This window comes from Mytilus galloprovincialis, chromosome 1, assembly GCF_965363235.1.
Source record: "Mytilus galloprovincialis chromosome 1, xbMytGall1.hap1.1, whole genome shotgun sequence".
NCBI lineage: Eukaryota > Metazoa > Mollusca > Bivalvia > Mytilida > Mytilidae > Mytilus > Mytilus galloprovincialis.
The window spans coordinates 55,579,426-55,601,301 of NC_134838.1; the positions used below are offsets into that span (position 1 = coordinate 55,579,426).

A 21,876-nucleotide genomic window follows, 5' to 3' on the forward strand; every position below is an offset into this window, starting at 1 on the left:
ACTACTACCACCCCCCCTTTTTTTTTTGGCAATTACTCCAAAACCTGATATTTCTTTATACCTAAAATACAAGTAGTGTAAGGGAGGTAAATCTGAACATACCCAACGTTGTATGTTAAATGTTATAGAAGTACCTCCCTTACACTGCTTTTAAATTGTCTTAATTGTCCATTAACCAGAAATACCTAGTTTTTCCCATTTTTTGCCCCTTATTCCGAAACATTTTGAGTCATAACCCCACAAAGTCAAAACTAACCATCCCTTCAGGGGTATGGAAATTGTGTTTTAATTTCAGAGAGATTCATACACTTAAACATAAGTTACTGTTTGAAAACTACAAAAATGATTATTTTGGGCCCCCTTTTTGGCCCCCAATTCCAAACCTATTGGGACCATAACCCCCAAAATCAATCCAAACCTTTCTGTAGTGGTATTGGACCTTCAAGTAAAAATTTATAGAGATCCATACACTTAAAAGCAAGAAATTGTCTGTAAACTAGAACAAGAGTGCACACACTGAAATGTCTCGTCTTCTTTACTAATCATTGATATTATGTTGATACTCCAAAATATAAAGCTTTATTACGACTGTCACATAAACTTAACATGAACCATGAAAATGAGGTCAAGGTCAGTTGAACCATATGCCAGGCAGACACGTACAGCTTACAATGCTTCCATACAACAAATATAGTTGACCTATTGCTTATAGTTTAAGAAAATAGATCAAAACACAAAAACTTAACACTGAGCAATGAACCGTGAAAACCAGGTCAAGGTCAAATAAAACCTGCACAACTGACTTATAGATCATAAAATATTTCCATACACCAAATATAGTTGACCTATGACATATAGTATTAGATAAAAAGACCAAAACTCAAAAACTTAACTTTGACCACTGAACCATGAAAATGAGGTCAAGGTCAGATGACATCTGCCCGCTAGACATGTACACCTTACAATCATTCCATACAACAAATATAGTAAACCTATTGCATAAAGTATGAGAAAAACAGACCAAAACACAAAAACTTAACTATAACCACTGAACCATGAAAATGAGGTCAAGGTCAGATAACACCTGCCAGTTGGACATGTACACCTTACAGTCCTTCCATACACCGAATATACTAGACCTATTGCTTATAGTATCTGAGATATGGACTTGACCACCAAAACTTAACCTTGTTCACTGATCCATGAAATGAGGTCGAGGTCAAGTGAAAACTGTCTGACGGGCATGAGGACCTTGCAAGGTACGCACATACTAAATATAGTTATTCTATTACTTAAAGTAAGAGAGAATTTAACATTACAAAAAATCTGAACTTTTTTTTCAAGTGGTCACTGAACCATGAAAATGAGGTCAAGGACAATGGACATGTGACCAGGGCTCGACATTACCGTTTGTCCGATTGTCCGGGACAAGTGGAAATAGGTGTCGGGCAAGTAGATTCATCAAACTACTTGTCCGATGGGACAAGTGAAAAAATTGATGTCAGATGTTTTAAAACTTATACATTCCCAAAAATATGAATGATTGTTTTATTGATCATACAAAATGAAATAAATATTCATTAATTAAACCAGAGACACATAATACTTGTATTAGATGTCTCTGATTGAACTGGGAATTTGGAAATGCTTGACCAGGGAAAATAAGTAAGGGGAAGGAAACTAATAGTAATGTTTCTTCTTAGTATAAGCCTCATTGAATTAGGAGCACCTCCATATGCATGATATGGAGTTTTACCTTAACTTAAAAAATTTAAATTAAATTTTGTATCATTTGATTTTGCTTTTAGACATAACAATACATTAAAAGAGGTTTTATTTAATAAGATTTATATGTTAAAATAATAAGTTAAAATGTAAAAATTAAATAAAATCTAAAAAGGCAGATTTTTTACTAAAATGTTTTATGTTCTTCATGCTCATATATCAATGTATGTAAACATCAAAATAAATTGTAAAATCTTGTTTTGACACCATCAATAAATTAAAAAGGTTTATTTATAAACAAGGTACCAGATGTATTTGGTTTAAACCATACCACTACTTCAAAATGAATATAGGTCCATGAATAGGAGAACCTAGTGGTATGGGAAGAGATATGATTTAATGATCGACACATGATAGTGAAAATGAGTCAGAGAGCTCAGTCTTGCAAATAATCCTTCATTCTGAATGAAATAATAAAATAAATGTTGGTGTGGTATTCATATACCATAACAAAGTACTCCGTTTATTGATCTTTATAAGGTACAATCAAAGTGCAAGTGTTATTATTGCATATAACATGTATAATCAATATGTAGGATTTTCAATTATAAAGTCGGACAAGTGAGTTGAGAGTTCGGACAAGTTGATTTTCTTGCAACTTGGCCGAAAGGACAAGTTAGAACCAGATGCTCCGTAGGGCATAGCTTTATACGACCGCAGAGGTTGAACCCTGAACGGTTGGGGCAAGTATGGACACAACATTCAAGCTGGATTCAGTTCTAAATTTGGATTGTGATTAAATAGTTGACACAGCATAGGTTTCTGACACAGAATGAATGTGTTCTGATGAACTTAAAATTTTTGTTTTCTCTTAGAGCAATTCACTATGCTGTTGAATATTAATCCTCTCAAAAAAATGTTTGAAGAAATTTTCTTTTTTATTTATGAAATTTCAAATGAGAAAAATTGAACCCAATTTTTTTAATCACATCCCCCTTTCCCTTATTCCAAAACTAATCTCAATTAAAATTTCTAATGGAGTTTGCAACAATAACTACTCATTTAAATACATCATAAAATATTAAGATGTAAAAAAACTGCTTGTTATCACTGAATGGTAAAGATTATTTTAATTTATCAGTTGGTAGTAAAAAGTGAATATACATTGTATATTGTATATAACAAAGATTTAAGTTGATTCTGGACAAAGAAAGATAACTCCAATTAAAAAAAAAATCTTGCTATTGCACAATATTTTGCAATTAGATATTTCTTGCTTACTATTCTGGACAAAGAAAGATAACTCTAGTTAAAAAAAATTTGCTATTTCACAATATTGTGCAATTAGATATTTCTTGCCATTGCGCAATACTGTGCAATTGAAAAGACTTGCTATTGCACAATACTTAATATAATAATTTTAGATCCTGATTTGGACCAACTTGAAAACTGGGCCCATAATAAAAAATCTAAGTACATTTTTGGATTCAGCATATCAAAGAACCCCAAGATTTCAATTTTTGTTAAAATCAGACTAAGTTTAATTTTGGACCCTTTGGACTTTAGTGTAGACCAATTTGAAAACAGGACCAAAAATGAAGAATCTACATACACAGTTAGATTTGGTATATCAAAGAACCCCCATTTATTCAAATTTTGATGAAATCAAACAAAGTTTAATTTTGGACCCCGATTTGGACCAACTTGAAAACTGGGCCAATAATCAAGAATCTAAGTACATTTTTAGATTCAGCATATCAAAGAACCTAACTGATTCATTTTTTGTCAAAATCAAACTAAGTTTAATTTTGGACCCTTTGGACCTTAATGTAGACCAATTTGAAAACGGGACCAAAAGTTAAGAATCTACATACACAGTCATGACAGTTAGATTCGGCATATCAAAGAACCCCAATTATTCAATTTTGATGAAATCAAACAAAGTTTAATTTTGGACCCTTTGGGCCCCTTATTCTGTTGGGACCAAAACTCCCAAAATCAATACCAACCTTCCTTTTATGGTCATAAACCTTGTGTTTAAATTTCATAGATTTCTATTTACTTATACTAACGTTATGGTGCGAAAACCAAGAAAAATGCTTATTTGGGTCCCTTTTTGGCCCCTAATTCCTAAACTGTTGGGACCTAAACTCCCAAAATCAATACCAACCTTCCTTTTGTAGTCATTAACATTGTGTTTAAATTTCATTGATTTCTATTTACTTAAACTAAAGTTATTGTGCGAAAACCAAGAATAATGCTTATTTGGGCCCTTTTTTGGCCCCTAATTCCTAAACTGTTGAAACCAAAACTCCCAAAATCAATCCCAACCGTTCTTTGGTGGTCATAAACCTTGTGTCAAAATTTCATAGATTTCTATTCACTTAAACTAAAGTTATAGTGCGAAAACCAAGAAAATGCTTATTTGGGCCCTTTTTGGCCCTTAATTCCTAAAATGTTGGGACCAAAACTCCCAAAATCAATACCAACCTTCCTTTTGTGGTCATAAACCTTGTGTTAAAATTTCATAGATTTCCATTCACTTTTACTAAAGTTAGAGTGCGAAAACTAAAAGTATTCGGACGACGACGACGACGCAGACGACGACGCCAACGTGATAGCAATATACGACGAAAAATTTTTCAAATTTTGCGGTCGTATAAAAAATGATAATGTAGAGGCCTGGTGACTGAAGGAAACTTCGTAACATGAGGCATCTATATACAAAATATGAAGCATCCAGGTCTTCCACCTTCTAAAATATATAGCTTTTAAGAAGTGAGCTAACACCGGCACCGGATCACTATTCCTATGTCGAGCTTTCTGCAACAAAAGTTGCAGGCTCGACAAAAATGCATCTTTTTGGCCCCTTATTCTTACATATTTGGGAAAATTAACCCCAAACTGTATCCCAGTCTTCCCTGTGTTATATGGAAAATTGTGGTACAATGTCAGAGAGATCCATCAGTTACACCTAAGTTATTGTCTTGAAACTAGAAAAATGTTTGTTTTTGGCCCCTTTTTGGCCCTCAATTCCCAGACTGTTTGCCCAATGACCCCTAAAAATAAATTCCAGCCTTCTACTTATGGTATTAAACATTGTGGTACAATTTCAAAACAACTGAAATACTAATACACAACTTTTTGTCCTGAAACTAGATAAATGCTGTTTTTGGCCCCTTTAGGCCCCTAATTTCTAAACCTTTGGGATCATAACCCCCAAAATCAATCCCAAGCTTCCCTTTGTGGTTATAAACATTGTGTTTAAATTTTATTCATTTCTTTTACCTTACTCAAAAGTTATTATCTAGAAACAATCGGTCTTCGGACGACGCTGACGACGACGGGAGACCAATATACAACCAATAAAAACTGTAAAAGTGACACTAACCAAATTTGTACTTGATCTGAGTTTTGTGGTCATAAGTATTGTGTAAAAATTTCATAACATTTGGTTGAGGCAAACCAAAGAAAGAGAAACGAAACAAAAAATCCACCAATTTTTTCCATTTGTAAAGGGGCATAACTTTAGAGCAGTAAAAGTAACACCACCAAAATCAGTATTTTGTGGTAATAATCCTTGTGTATAATTTTCGTAAAATTTGGTTGAGGCTTACTAAAGTTATAGAATGTAAATGAAACTTTCAGCTATTTTTTCCATGTGTAAAGGTGCATAACTCAAGAACAATTAAAGCAACACCACCAAAACTCATAATTGATTTGTATTTTGTTGTTATAAGCATTTTATATAAATTTCGTAACATTTGATTGAGGCAAACTAAAGTTAAGAGAATGGAAACAAAATATCAAGCAATTTTTCCAATTGAAAAGGGGCATAACTCTAGAACGGTTAAAGTGACGTCCCAACAATTCACACTTGATCTGTATTTTGTGGTAATAAGCATTGTGTATAAGTTTCACACCATTTGGTCGAGGCAAACTAAAGTTAAAGAACGGAAACCAACATTAGGACATACAGTCTGACGGATGTACGTATGTACAGACAAGGGTAAAACTTAATGCTCCCTCCACTATGGCTGGGGCATAAAGAAAAGCTACAGTCCTAGTCTCACAAAATTCCATAAAGTGTGGACAAAGCAAATTGGTGTTTAAAAATGAACCCACCGACTGCACTTAGAATGTTGGCTACTCTTATTTTTGACTTTTTGCCAGATATTTGAAATTGTCCAGTTTTATCCATTTAGTGCTAATAAAAAATTGCCCGCTAAACCCTACTTTTCTTTTCTTATAATTTTATAACATATTGTTTAAAAAGCCTTTTATGAAAATCTTATATAATCCTTGTTATTTTTTACATAGTTTTTGAAAGAAAACTGGTGCTAATGTAGGAAAAAAAATTCTTTCACAAGAAATGTTGTTGTGAGTACTGTATTTTGGAATGAAGAGATATCCCAAAGATAGATGTATACCAACATAATCTACATCAATTAAAACCCATTCAAGGCGTATGATGCCTTAAGGCATCACCTTGGTACCGCTGTATGATACCTAAAAGCATCACCTTGCTACGGCCGTGAGATGCCTGAATGCATCATGGACAACGAAAAATGCTCTGGCCTACTTTCAGTTTTAATATCAGATCAATTACGTGAAGCTGTAAAGCGTACATTACCACAATGTGTTAACAGGTTTCAAATTTTAATATTATGTATAAATTTTGACAATAAAAGTCATAGTTATGTAATTTCTTCGTACTTTCGATTTGCGTTCATGATAAAATAATATGCCGCCATTTTTTCAATTTTGTTGACATGTGCAGTCAATATGATCGCTTTAAAAAATGAAAGTTCATTACTTGACACACAAAATATTTAAACCATTTAAGTATCACTGTTTTAAAAATCAGGAAAATTTACTTAGGACTGTTTAATAAAAAAAAGATAAGCCGGTATAAATGGCTGTCTCCTTAATTCTGTATCATCTTTGCATGTTGTTGATTTACGCTCAGTTGACGATCGGAAGTTTACGGTTTATGCCGACAAATAAATTTCACACGATCTGCAAGTGTTCTCCCAAATAAGGAAATTCATATTTTTGTGCAGCCAATCAAATTTTTCTAGGCTAAAAGGCGGATCCATAGTAAAATTGTAGTGAAAAACGTAGTACTGTCGTCTGGGTGAGAAAAAAAAATGTCTGAATCTTCGGATGAAGAGTTTGAAGGCTTTTTGCAAAATTAAGTTGATGCAGCTGCCCAGTGGTACAATCATAGGCTTGAACAAATTGGGATAGGTGAATTAGATGTTGATAGTGAAAATGAATTTTCTGATCAAAATTAACCCCTTGTTGATGAGGCTGGTGACCGTCCTGCTGAAGCTGATGGGTGGCATGAAAATTTTAATTATTATGAGAGAGGATTACCACATATATTTTTATCACGTGGAAATACTGGTCCTACCACAGTTTTAGATCCAGATAAAGAGCCTGTTGATTTTTTCTCATTGCTGTTTACCAATGCCATTTTGCAATACATCATACTAGAGACAAACAGATATGCTTATAAACAAATTCGTAATCATCCTGATGAAAATAAATCTGCATGGGTTACGCCAACTGTTGAAGAAATGAAGGCTTTTCTAGGTTTAAGTTTCTTGATGGGTATCAATGTAAAACCAGATATAAAATCCTACTGGACCACAGATGTTATGCTGGAGACCCCGTACTTCAGTAAAGTCATGAAAAGGGATCACTATATGCAAATTATGCGGTACATCCATTATTCGAACAGTGAGCAAGCCCCACAGCCAGGGGATCCCAATTATTCAAAATTATACAAAATTGAATCGTTAATGAATATGTTCACAGATTCTATGGTTAACAAGTACATCCCTAAAAGGCAATTATCAGTTGATGAGGTGATGGTTCCATTCAAAGGACAACTGTCTTTTAAGCAGTATATGCCAGCCAAGTCTACCAAATGGGGAATAAAAATGTGGGCGATAGCTGAAGCTAATGCAGGATATGTTTCCTTCTGTCAGGTATACAGTGGGAGGATAGATGGTGCAGCTCATGGTCTGGCAAACCGTGTAGTCAAAAATTGTATTGAAAAGGCAAATGTTATTGGGCAAGGGTACCATATTTATATGGACAATTACTTCACTTCTCCCACCTTATTTACAGACTTGTTTGAACATTATTACACATGTGGTATTGTACAAATAAATAGGAGAGAGCGTCCTAAAGATATCATGAAGAAAAACCCGGAAGGTGTAACTAATCGTGGGGACATGCAGTTTAGACAGAAGGATGCAGTGGCTGCTGTTGTATGGAAGGACAAAAAAAAATGTAAACTTAATTTCAAGTATACATGATTTCTCAGTTGGTGAAGTGCAGAGAAATGTGCAACAAGCAGATGGTATTTTTCAACGACAAGAGATACCAACCGTGTCCACAGATGATCTGTGATTACACACAATAGATGGGAGGGGTTGATAGGGCTGACCAGTACATCCAGTACTATGTTTTCCAACACAAAACACTGAAATGGCCTAAAAGGATTTTCTTTACAATGATAGAAATGTTGAAATTTAATGCCTTTAGGCTTTTTCTGCTCTCTCCTCATCATCAACCTGGCCCTGGTAAGAGACCAACAACCTTTTTGATGTTTTCTAAGGCAGTATAGAAGGACTGATAGGTGGATACGTAGGTGGTTCTATTCGTAAAGGCCGTCCATCACTTGTCCCGGTTGATGACTGTCTTACACAGAGACACTTGCCAGGTTGCTTTGGAAATAAAAGTTGGTGCCATGTCTGTCACATGAGAGTGCAAAATAATCAACAAGACACACTGTAAACATTCAGTTACAAAAAAAAACCTTGTTCGTCATAGAGCTAAACTGTTGATATTGCTTCCTTTTCATATCGCTCTAACCACACCACAACTCAAAACAAGTAGGGTACGACTTAACCTTAAAATATTTTAACGAAAATTGATCTCAAATAGCGGCAATTGTCGTTTGAAGTTCCTGAGACGATTTTTTTATGAGTACATGTCAAATTAATCCTGGCCACGAAACTGCTCGGGCTAATAAATCTCCAGCTATTTGAACACGCCAAAAATAACAATTCTCTACTGAAAGTGTTAAACATATATTTGTACCTATTTAAAAAAAAAAAAAAACAGATCAGAAGATTTCACCTGGTTATTGATCTTAATCTGTATTGTATTATAAACCAATAAAAATTCGTACTATTCCAATCAACATGTAAATAATGTATTTTACATAAAAGCTTAAATTGCAGAGACACTACACTAGGTGTCAATATCTACACACCCACTGATAAGTTGTCATAAATCATGCATGTGGATGCTGGTATTAATTAGCGGCCAGTTTAAGCAGTCAAATCAAGATGTGATTAATTCTGCTCTAGATAAGCAGATTCAGTATCAATTAAATTATGTTAGAACTTTTTAACTGGAGGGGCACGTGCCCCCTGGTAAATCCGCCAATGTATTCTACCCTGAGTTGTAAGAGAAATTTTATAATGATTCTATTTACCTTTTTCTTGCGGCGTTTAATATATGTTTCTTCAAAGTCACTAATATCTGACTGGTCATCTACCATTTCACCTGCATCTGGTGGTTCATCTATATCATCATATTCATCATACCATGCATCTTTGCTCAACTCATTCTTCTCATCTTCTACTCGAATAGCTGGATTCTCTACTGTACTTATTTGATGCATATCTGTCAATAAGACTGTTATCATAAAAATTTCTTGGTTGTTTTTGCAGCAAATATAACATGTTTTTTCCTAGGAACCTGAATCACTCACAAGGTTAGATTTAAAATTAATTGCTTAAGATAAGAAAAGATAATTTCTTACAAATTTACTATTAGGTGGGTCAATATCCCTAATGTTCATCAATTATGTGCCTCAAAATGATGAACTCAAAAGTTGTGTGTAAATAAATCATCTCTGTGTAGTGATATTGGACATGTTTTTATTTTTAACAAGTGACTGAACTTAACCATATGTGTTGATTTGGAAAGTAAAGGAACATAAAATAAGTGTGTAAAAACTATGGATATATTAAGGATTATGTACCCTTGTGTTGATTGAATGCTAAACATATGGACATTTTATAGAAAATCCACAGCCTTTATCCTTACACTCTCATATTTTGCAATTTGATGATTGATAGATATAGGATTATTGCATGCAGTGCTAGCATTGATTTCATTGAAACAAGTGTATTAATGTAGTTATTGGTTAAAACAAATGAAATATGGACCCAATCAAGTATACCTTTTAGGGTGCCCTCGACTTTAGTGACTCATCAGGAGGTATTTTGGAATTTACATGTTGGATATAACTTTTTGTAAAAAATAAACTGTATTAAAGGCTGTGGATTTTCTATAAAAATCTTGATTTATTTGCCACACAGTACTCTTTTTCTATTAAATGCAATAAAACAGTAAATAATAATGCTTTGTATCAAGTTTCCCCTTCGTATATGTGCAAAATGGCCTATCTCTATTATTCATTATATCTGTAGTTTTGATACAATTGAAGTTTGAAAATTTTGTACAAAAATGTCACCAGAAGGGGTCATAAACCTTAAATGTGTTCAAAGTATTAAATTTATTATCAAACTTATTGTGTTAAAAAAGATATTTTTTACCACAAGGAGCCGCATCATGAAAGGATTTTTGGGGTATGCTAATTTACGGAAAAAGAAATCTCACTTTGTACCCTGAAAATTTAACAACATATGTGAAAATGTCTTAGCTGCGGAAACAAGCCATCATACATATCCATGTTAATGATATGGACTGAGCTACAGAACAAAATGTTACCATTACTGCCTATGGAAATACAATTGCGCATATGGCCCCAGATGTATTTGTCTTTCAGGCCAACATTAAAAATATCTTTGTTTCCCCTCTCCCGACTGAGGTTGTTAGGGTATGGGTAGGTAGGTAGGCAAATTGTTTTATTTTATTCCTTGATATGGTTTTCTATATTGAATTTGTACAAAATTCAACAGGTAAGGCTCAAGTCAAGAAAAGTGGGGTATTCCCTGTATTCTAATTCAGTGTACACCCCAGATTTCTGGTGTTAAAAAAAACAGTACACAGGGACCTCCTTTTTTTCCTATTCATTTAATGTAATGAAATCTACAAAAGCGCACATTCTACTTGTGATAACAATGGTTAATGATAGCAAGTGTTTTTTTAGTTAAAAAATCAAGCTTATTTCAAGTCTAATTTGATGCATAACTCACAACAAAACAATTCCTTTGTTCACCAATTCATACCTTGATCATCAATTATGAGATGACAAAAAGAAACAGGTATGTTAATCACTTGGGAATTAAAATTCAATGAATAAAAATTTTCAATAGAAGTGAACATAATTCAGTTATGTTAAGTTACACCTGGATCATGCAGCTTGGTCGATTGATTTCTAAACAAAGATTTGTATGTTTTTTTTGAGTTCTAGAAAAACAAGGCTTCACTTTATATTCATGTTTTGTATTTCCTAAAATACTTTTAATAAGTATTTACGAATTCTACTGATGCAGTTATAACGTCCCCTTTTGTAATTTTCATGCCATAAATTAAAAAAGGAAACCCCATTTAAACTGGGTTTGTTTTACACCAGAAAACAGGGACGTTCCCTGAAAGCAGGGAATACATGTGACCCACATTTCCTGACTTGTGCCCAACCTCTTCAAAGACAAAGTAGATAGATTTTAAAGCACTAGTCGGACCATTTTTACTCAAAGTCTTTAAGATTTTATCCTTTAAACAGGAACAGAGGTTAGACACAAAGCAAATCTAGATGCAATCAGCGGGTTGAAAGATGCTTAAGTTTTTCTTTTTTTTAAAAAAGATCACCCTTGCACACAAAAAAATCGAGTGGCAAAGCATTTTGTTTGTTTTCCTTGATTCCGAATCATGTAGACTCTTCAATGCAAAAATACCTTGATTTAAAACGCTCGTTGACTACAGCATTGGAAAGGTATCACCAAAACCCAACGCTCGTTGACTACAGCATCGGAAAGATATCACCAATGACCAACTTAAAGTGTACGATTTAATATTTTTGATAAATGATTTAAATTCAAGTTTTTGAAATTTATTTCAATTTTAAATTTTAAAAGTGATATAAATTGATACATTTATTTTTAAGAGCACAATCTTTCCACTGAAATCTAAAAAAAGATTTTAAAAAATGCAACACATATTCTTTTACAGTGTATTAAAGTATTACCAGCTTCTCCAGTCTCGATGTCTGAAGTCTTTTTGCATTCTGCATTCATAAAAGCCAATCGTTTTTTCTTTTTCCACCTCTTGACAGGGTAACTGTATAATTGGCCTTTACATTGTCCTGTGAAAAGTTGCAATTATGAAATAATATGCAAGCTGTTAATAAACATACCAGTAATTAATATGGATATGAATAAAAGGGTTCATTTAACCTATGCCAACATTGTTAAACATCACACACCACACACACCTCTACATGCTCTGTTTTCATCCATTTTTTTAGATTTCTTCTTTCTCACCTGCTTTCATGATCAAATGTTTGCAAAGATTGAAGATACTGGTAGAGGGACACCTTTAACAGAGATATCATCCCAAATTTATTGGACCTGTCACATATTGTTTCTAAAATAAACTGATGAAGTTAATTTTATTAAATTGTCTTCCGTATGAAATACTTACCTTGTTGTCTATCTTTATATGGATGCCATAAAGCTGTATGATTCTGTGCCACACCAGTCTGGGAGTCAAGAAAAGGCAATCTCATTTTCCTTTCTATGCACAGGCGTGTATTAACATTGGCAGCATTCTCAATTGCTTCTATGAATGTCTGTTCACTCCCACCAATGCTAAAAAGTATACATTTAACATATTATTTCAAATAATATTATCTAAAAATCTAATTCTAGATAATAAATTAATACATGTATACGCATTGTGCAGGTACGAACACAAGAGTGCATAGGCTGAAATGTCTCCCCTTCTATTATTGATATTGTGTTTATAGTCCTAAATATAAAGCTTTATCACAACTGTCACATAAACTTAGCATTAACCAAGAAAACTAAACATTGACCAATGAACCATGAAAATGAGGTCAAGGTAAGATGAACCATGCGAGGCAGACATGTACAGCTAACAATTCTTCAATACAACAAATAAAGTTGACCTATTGCTAATAGTTTAAGAAAAACAGACCAAAACACAACCAGATGCTCCACAGGGGGCAGCTTTATATGACCCCAGAGGTCGAACCCTGAACAGTTAGGGCAAGTATGGACACAACATTCAAGCTTGATACAGCTCTGAATTTGGATTGTGATAAAATTTTTGACATAATATGGGTTTCTAACACAAAAATAATGTCAAATCTATTGCAAAATATTGTGCAATTAAAGATTTCGTCTTCAAACTTTTCAAAAATTTGAAATTTTAGAAATTTGGAAAAAAAATAATTGAAAACTACTACCACCCCTTTATTTGGCAATTAGTCCAAAACCTGACATTTTTTTATACACATTTTACAAGTAGTGTAAGGGAGGTATATCCAAACATCAGGGGTGTTTACAAATGGGTCCCTTGAATATCAAATTGGGAATTTTTTATGCATACAATCTAAGACGAAATAATATCATTTTCCTGTAAAAACGGAAAATGAATATTAAGTTAATTTCTTCTGTACACTGATTGAAGAAATTATTGGATTCAGACCAGGGAAGTTGTAATACATGAATATCATTGCATATAATGCACTATCATCTTAACTTTGGTAAACGAGGCCTATTACAAAAAACATATATACCACAAGTACCAGCTAACATAAACCTATGGCAGGCCGTTTAGCTATTTATTCGAATTTCAAATTATCTCATAATATATACGATATCTCATAATATATACGATATCTCATATAATATATAAGATTTATTTAAGATATCTTAAAATATATGAAATATCTTATAAATATGTTTTGTATAAGATATCTTATATAATTCATTGGATATCATATTAAGAAAATTATATGAGATATCTTATAAACTACATGTATAAGACATCTAAATTATTTCAGATATCTCGTGAACTATATAAGATATCTTATAAACTTTATAAGATATCTTATAAACTTTATAAGATATCTTATAAACTTTATAAGATATCTTTCAAACTTTATCAAATATCTAATGAACTATTATATAAGATATCTTATAAAGTTTATGAGATATCTTGATGTTAGATTAAATAGCAAAACGGCTTGCCATATTAACCAGTGAAAAAAATTTAAATGTATTTTAAATAGAACTGGCCAATTGTTGAATTCAGAAAAAGCAATTACAAAAGTATATATACATATATACTTAATTGATAAGATATTTAAAGCAATTGAACCAGTGAACTTTAAAATTATTTGGATCATTTTCATACATGTATCTTTTGAAACAGTTCCATAATGATGACATCGTATTTCAGGGAGGGGTGTCATTTTATGAATGGTCTATCATCAACATTATTTTCAAAAACGCTCAAACTTTTTGTCTTTTGCGGAAAAAAGAGCAAAATATAAAATAATTTCTTTTACAAAACAAGTTTTAATCGGCTCTGCTGGGCGATCTGCTTTTACCATTCAAATTCATTCATCAATGTTATGTCAAATTTGCTCTTTGCCGAGGTCTGTTCTGACACCCATTTTGACAAAAGGCATATTTTTGATCAACCTGCTGAGCGATCTACTTTTACGAGACCAAATACTCTCATAACATTTTAACTTCAATTGAATCCGCCCGCTTAAATTGTTTATCTCATGTTGACAAAATTAAATCGTTGTTAATAAAATGCGATCATAGTCAGCATTCTTATCCGGATTTTACTACATTTTGGGTGGCAGGTACCAGTTTTGGTGTACCAGAACATGTGTCCCACGCAGAAATTTTGTTATAGTTAAGGATTGAGGTATATAATTGCATCATGTGGACTGAAAAAATAAATGAATGTAAATTCTAGGCTTTTATGTATTCAGTTTTATGTAAACAAAAATATCTTGAGATTTTGATGGTAAGGATAGGTTCGGACAAGGCTCTAATTCACTGAATATCCTTTCTCTCTTGAATTTTGGCTAAAATTCTTCTCGGCTTTTAGCAGGATTCTGCAGGTGAGGATTAGATTGGTATCAGAGCATCACATTTTTTGCCATATTTGCAATGCATTTATAAATTTTTAAATCTCCATGCTGGACAGACACCCAAATTTAAAGGTTTTCTATATATTTACACAAGCACGCACACATCTTAGTTCCTTGAATCCATACAGTTTATTTGTATATAAGCTTGAATTAATTTTCAAGAAAATAAAATCATAAATCCATGAAATTCTAAAGATTTATTGTAAAATAACTGGTTTCTGCCACCTTGACGACAAACTATGAAAAATTATAGTTGTCGTAATAGGTGACAGAAACTTTTCCGGAAATACCGATTTTTGTTTTATTTTCCTGAATTGGAAATTTATATTTACAAACATTTTTTTGGGCCGCTGGCCGATTTAAGGGCTGTTAAGCGGCCCTAAACTGTATAGTAGAATCATCCCTGAAACATACCCAACATTGTATGTTAAATGTTTTTGAATTACCTCCCTTACACTGTTTTTAAATTGTCTTAACTGTCCATTGACCAGAAAAACCTAGTTTTTCCCCTTTTTTGCCCCTAATTCCAAAACAAATTGAGCCATAACTCCCCAAAGTCAATACTAACTATCCCTTCATGGTATGGAAACTCATGGTATAATTTCAGAGAGATTCATACACTTAAACATAAGTTAGTGTTTGAAAACTAAAAAATGCTTATTTTTGGCCCATTTTATGGCCCCTAATTCCAAAACTAATGGGTCCATAACCAATCAATCACAACCTTCCTTTAGGGGTATTGAACCTTCTGGTAAAAATTTATAAAGATCCATTCACTAAAACTAAAGTTATTGTCCGAAAACTGAATGCGTCTTTGGACAACGCAGACGACGACAACATGATAGCATCATATGATGCGCTGGTATAAAAACTTAACACTGAGCAATGAATCATGAAAATCAGGTCAAGGTCAAATAAAACGAGCTACTGACATATAAATCATAAAATATTTCCATACACCAAATATACAAAATATAGCATTGCATAAAGTATTAGAAAAACAGACCAAAACTCAAAAACTTACATTTCACAACTGAACCATGAAATGAGGTCAAGGTCAGATGACATCTGTCAGCTAGACATGTACACATTACAATCACTCCATACCCTGAATATAGTAGACCTATTGCATGTGTACAGATAAGAACCAGGTGCTCCGCAGGGTGCAGCTTTATACAACCCCAGAGGTCGAACCCTGAACAGTTGGGGCAAGTATGGACAAAACATTCAAGCTTGATACAGCTCTGAATTTGGATTGTGATCAAATTTTTTACATTATATGGGTTTCTTACACATAACAAATGTCAAGATCTTACAAATCAATTAAAGATTCCTTCTTCAAACTTTTCAAAAATTTGAAATTTGAAAAAAAACATTGCAAACTACTACCCCCCCCCCCTTTTTCAATTAGTCCAAAACCTGAACATACCCAACATTGTATGTTAAATGTTTATGAATTACCTCCCTTACACTGCTTTTAAATTGTCTTAATTGTCCATTGACCAGAAAAACCTAGTTTTTCTCCTTTTTTGCCCCTAATTCCAAAATATTTTGAGACCATAACCCCCAAAATCAATACTAACTATTCCTCTTTGGTATGGAAATTTGTGGTATAATTTCAGAGAGATTCTTACACTTACACACAAGTTATTGTTTAAAAACTGAAAATGCTTGTTTTGGGCCCCCTTTTTGGCCCCTAATTCCAAACTATTGGGACCATAACCCCAAAATCAATCCCAACCTTCCTTTTAGTGATATTGAATCTTCTAGTAAAAAATTGTAAATATCCATTCACTAAAACTAAAGTTATTTTCCGGAAACTAAACCCGTTTTAGGACAACGATGCAGACGACGACAACAACATGAAAGCATTATACGATTTTGCGGTCGTATAAAAACAGACCAAAACACAAAAACTTAACAATAACAATTAAACCATGCGAATGAGGTCAAGGTCAGATGACACCTGCCAGTTGGACATGTACACCTTACAGTCCTTCCATACATCGAATATACTAGACCTAGTAATATTGCTTATATCATGTATATATAGTATCTGAGATATGGACTTGACCACCAAATCTTAACCTTGTTCACTGATCTATGAAATGAGGTTGAGGTCAAGTGAAATCTCTCTGATGGGCATGAGGACTTTACAAGGTACGCACATACATTTACATGTACCATATATATATATAGTTATCCTATTACTTATAATAAGAGAGAATTCAACATTACAAACAATCTTAATTTTTTTTTTCAAGTAGTCACTGAACCATGAAAATGAGGTCAAGGACATTGGACATGTGACTGATGGAAACTTTGTAACATGAGGCATCTATATACAAAGTATGAAGCATCCAGGTATTACGCCTTCTTAAATATAAAGCTTTTAAGAAGTTAGCTAATGCTGCCACAGCTGTAGCCTGATCACTATCCCTATGTCAAGCTTACAAGCTTAGGCTCGACAAAACTTCTGTAAATTCAGAAATTATTGTGAAGTTTTTATTAATGCAAATAATGCTATTATAATTCATAACTAAACACCATCTTTGAAGAAAATGACAGTCACGATTTATTCACATTGCATGTTTTATACAGATGTTACATAAAAAAAACACACAGCATACACTGGGTAACACGAATGACCAAATAACACTGTTATTATCCGAATAACACTTGTAATGACCGAATAACACTTCAAATTTTTATATTAACACATGTTGGTGACTTTTAAACATTGATTATTAAATAAAAATATATTACAAGTGTATTTTATTACTTAAAAACGATTTACAGTAAGCAGGTAAGTTACTAAAGATCATTATAAATTTATAAATATTGGTGTGCACATCCAAGATGGCGACAAATGAAATCAATGGATGATTAAAAGAAAGATTTTTTACGAGCCCTCAAGATGCCATAGTAGTGAAGTCAAGACAATGAAAAAATTGAGGCCCTTTTCAAGAAAATATGGAATAGTTTACTGTTTTAAATAATTATTGTTTCAATTTTAGATATTGAAAAAAAGTATTATAAAATTGTAATTTCTACTTAAAAATAAAATATCTGTGTAATATATTTTCAGTTTTTTAAATATAAAAATGGAGATAAACCAAGCCACTTTGAAAATACTAAGATACCATGCACAAGACAAGGGCTTATCTGTTATAGGATAAGACATATAAATAGATATAATTTATTGCAAAATGTGGCGTCCTTGTCGGTCCACTACGAGGAGTGTTTCCAGAGATTTAGCAAGGATTAATTTCTCATTACAATCGTTCTTGTCCAGTAATATAAGCCTTGAACGAATTTCAATGTGAAAATAAATTCTGAAAAATGAATTTGTCTCCGTTTTCTGAAAATTATCATGTTTGGGTATTATTTCTAAACAATTTGTAAGAAAGAATGTAGTAAAAGAGGGACGAAAGATGCAAGAGTGACAGTCAAACTCATAAATCAAAAATAAACTGACAACACCTGGCTAAAAATGAAAAAGACAAACAGAACACATGACAGAACATAGAAAACTAAAGAATAAGCAACACGAACCCTATCGAAAACCAGGGGTGATCTCGGGTGCACCGGAAGGGTAAGCAGAACATATCCGATATCATTTGTGATACGGTCAACCAACTTGTGATGGCATCGGTAAAATTTATGAAATGATTATTTCAACTTCACCATTTGGAACTCTTGATTAATAGCTTTCTTGTGAGCATTAACCCTCTATCACAATTGGAAAGCTGAAATTATCTCTTTTGTCGTAAAGTTTTGTTTTTAACCAATCCTCATTGTCAATTTCTAGATCATTTTGTAGATGCTAGTTTAGATACGAGGCAAGTAAGATTCTAAACTTAATTCTAAAAAAAGGAAAAGACCAAGGACAGCACATACGAACTGAAATATTTTCATAATGACTCCACGACTCCACGTGAAATGTATTTTGTTCGAGAAGAAGAAATACTCTTTAACAGTAAAAGTGTTAATAATCCAGAAGTTCTTACATGTTTTTATCTTTTAAAATAGAATTTTGCCAAAAGAAAGTATTTTATTAAACAGAAAAACTCATATCAAATTAGTTTAAATAATCTTTTTTTTTCAATTTTTATTTTCTGAAGAAAAAATAATTATTAGAAATTCTTAGTGAAACCAGAGACATATAATACATGTATTATATGTCTCTGGTGAAACAATGAAGCTTATTACCCTTTTACATTGTACAGAACATTTAGTACAGAGTGTCCATATCGTAAAATTATTTCATTATCATTTAATGATTAATTATTATTGGGCATGTGTCAGTAAACAACAACTCGATTAACAATATAATAGAACTGAGAGGTAATAAATATTTTGTTTATTGGGACCTCATTATCACAATTAAAAATCATCTAATTGGCACAAAATATTTCTCTATTAAAACTTATTTGATGTACATAGCAATAAAAAAAAAACGTAAATACTAAGAATAATAACTGTGTTTCCATTTATTACTATTATTTTTTATTTTTGAGTAAATTAAGTATAAAATTTAATACAAATAAAATGAAATAAGAAATAAATAAGTAAAATATAATCCAATTAGTGAAATGAATGTCTTCATTGATATTAATTATTTATGAAAATAATTACTTTATTCTTCCTGTACAATTTTTTTTTCTTTTAATAAAATATCAACTCAACTTCACATTTGTTCTTTATATATTTCATACACCTTCTAATAAATAGTACATTTGTGTATGTTAAAAATATATATACTTTAGAAAATACTCACCTTTCTAGGGCCTTGACAATTTTAATATGACAACACACATACGAATAATACATTCAGAAGCTTTTTTATTTTTATTATAAAACAATCAAGTTTATTCAACATTTTTTTATTAAGTTTATATCAAATATGTCAAAATTCTAAATTACGTTTTTATTCAATATTGAGTAAATCGTTAAGAAAAGTAATTGGTGATTGGAGTAATTGCATTGCTTTGATGTATTTGTTAACTTTTCAAAACCTTTCTGAAAAACAATAATTAGACAATCTTCTCTTGTCTATACAGTAAACTATTTAATACTAGTTTATTTTCATAGCATTTCCCTTTGCATTGAATATACAATCTTTCTTTTATTCTGCCCATTCAGTCTTCCTCAATGGTCGCCCAATCGTAACTACTCGGCCACAATCGGAACAACTCGGCCTTTCTGGTTGCACGAAGAAATAACTATTGTACTGCGTAGCGAGAATGGCCGAGTAGTTACGATTGTACTCGGCCATTCTCGCTACGCAGTACAATCGTAACTACTCGGCCATTCTCGCTACGCAGTACAATAGCCTCGTATGCACTACGGAGAAATTCTTCTTAAATTGTTGGCCGGAATTGTAGTGATCCGCGACACAAAGAAGTTCTATCCTCCAGGTGGCGCTATAATTTGGTTACATATCACAGTAATCAAGAACTTTAACTCTGCCAAATATTTTGGCGCGAAAGAAGGAGCAAAGTAAATAAGTAATGGTAAAAAATTTGTACCATTCCAGTCGAAAAAATATAAAATTCAATCGGATTGGAAAATTTTCCGGACAGGAGCAAGTTAAATCAGTAGTGGTAAAAAAAATGTACCAGTCCAGTCGAAAAAATATAATTTTGAATCGAATCGGAAAATTTTCCGGACAATGATTCCTCCGCCTAATGCATACGAGGTTATTTCTTCGTGCAACCAGAAAGGCCGAGTTGTTCCGATTATTTCTTCGTGCAACCAGAAAGGCCGAGTTGTTCCGATTGAATGGTCGCCATGTTGGATGTACACACCAATTTTTATAATGATCTTTATTAACTTACCTGCTTTCTGTAAATCATTTCTAAGTTATAAAAGAGGGACGAAAGATACCAAAGGGACAGTCAAACTCATAAATCTAAAACAAACTGACAACGCCATGGCTAAAAATGAAAAAGACAAACAGAAAAACAATAGTACACATGACACAACATAGAAAACTAAAGAATAAACAACACGAACCCCACCAAAAACTAGGGGTGATCTCAGGTGCTCCGGAAGGGTAAGCAGATCCTGCTCCACATGCGGCACCCGTCGTGTTGCTTATGTGATTACAAATCCGGTAAATAGTCTAATTCGGTAGGTCAAATTCATGAAAGGGAAGGAGATTGTAGTTACGACGTGAGGAACATATCCGATATCATTTGTGAAATGGTTATTCCATAACGGTCAACCAACTCGTGATGGCGTCCGTAAAATTTACGAAGGGATGATTTCAACTTCACCATTTGGAACTCTTGATTTAATAGCTTCCTTGTGAGCAGTAACCCTCTATCAAGAAAATCATGATAGGAAATGCAAGCACGGGAATATCGTATCGATTGAGAGATATATACCCCGTATGCAGGTGCTGCTGGAATGTTGCTACTTAGAAATGGAAAGTTCACAATTGGAAAGCTGAAATCATCTCTTTTGTCGTAAAGTTTTGTCTTCAACCGACCCTCATTGTCAATTTCTAGATGTAAGTCAAGATATGAAGCTGACTTAACTGTATCTGTAGTATCCTTTATCTCCAATTCGATGGGATAGATGCGTTCCACATAGTCACCAAATTTTGAATTGTTTAGTGAAAGAACGTCATCTATATAGCGGAAAGTAGAGTTAAAGGATATTGCTAACTTCTTATCTTTCTTCCTAAGAAGTTCCTGCATGAAGTCAGCCTCATAATAATAAAGAAACAAGTCAGCAAGTAGAGGGGCACAGTTTGTTCCCATTGGTATGCCGACAGTCTGTTGAAAAACACGTCCTCCGAACGTAACAAATATGTTGTCAATCAAGAAATCAAGCATCTTGATAATATCGGTTTCAGAGAATTTTTTGTTTGAATCAGAGTGATTCTTTACAAAGTAGGATTTATCCCTCCCTAAGACAAGATACTTGTATCTACGTTGGCCATTCTTTTTTAT

The 21,876-nt window shown here is 32.9% G+C and overlaps 1 protein-coding gene across 2 annotated transcripts in view; it reads right to left on the reverse strand.

Moving 5' to 3' along the window:
• The window catches only part of LOC143079202 (zinc finger protein ubi-d4 B-like), a 46,557-nt gene that overhangs the window by 23,270 nt on the left and 1,411 nt on the right, over nt 1–21,876 (reverse strand). Inside the window, exons 2-4 of one of the 2 annotated variants that reach the window (XM_076254438.1) lie at nt 12,421–12,587; nt 11,966–12,082; nt 9,242–9,432 (exon numbers count right to left, since the gene is read on the reverse strand). In XM_076254438.1, the coding sequence (XP_076110553.1) occupies nt 9,242–9,432; nt 11,966–12,082; nt 12,421–12,587 (475 nt within the window). Of the gene's footprint in view, nt 1–9,241; nt 9,445–11,965; nt 12,083–12,420; nt 12,588–21,876 lie in introns of both variants that reach the window. The other variant, XM_076254432.1, reaches the window with a different exon arrangement.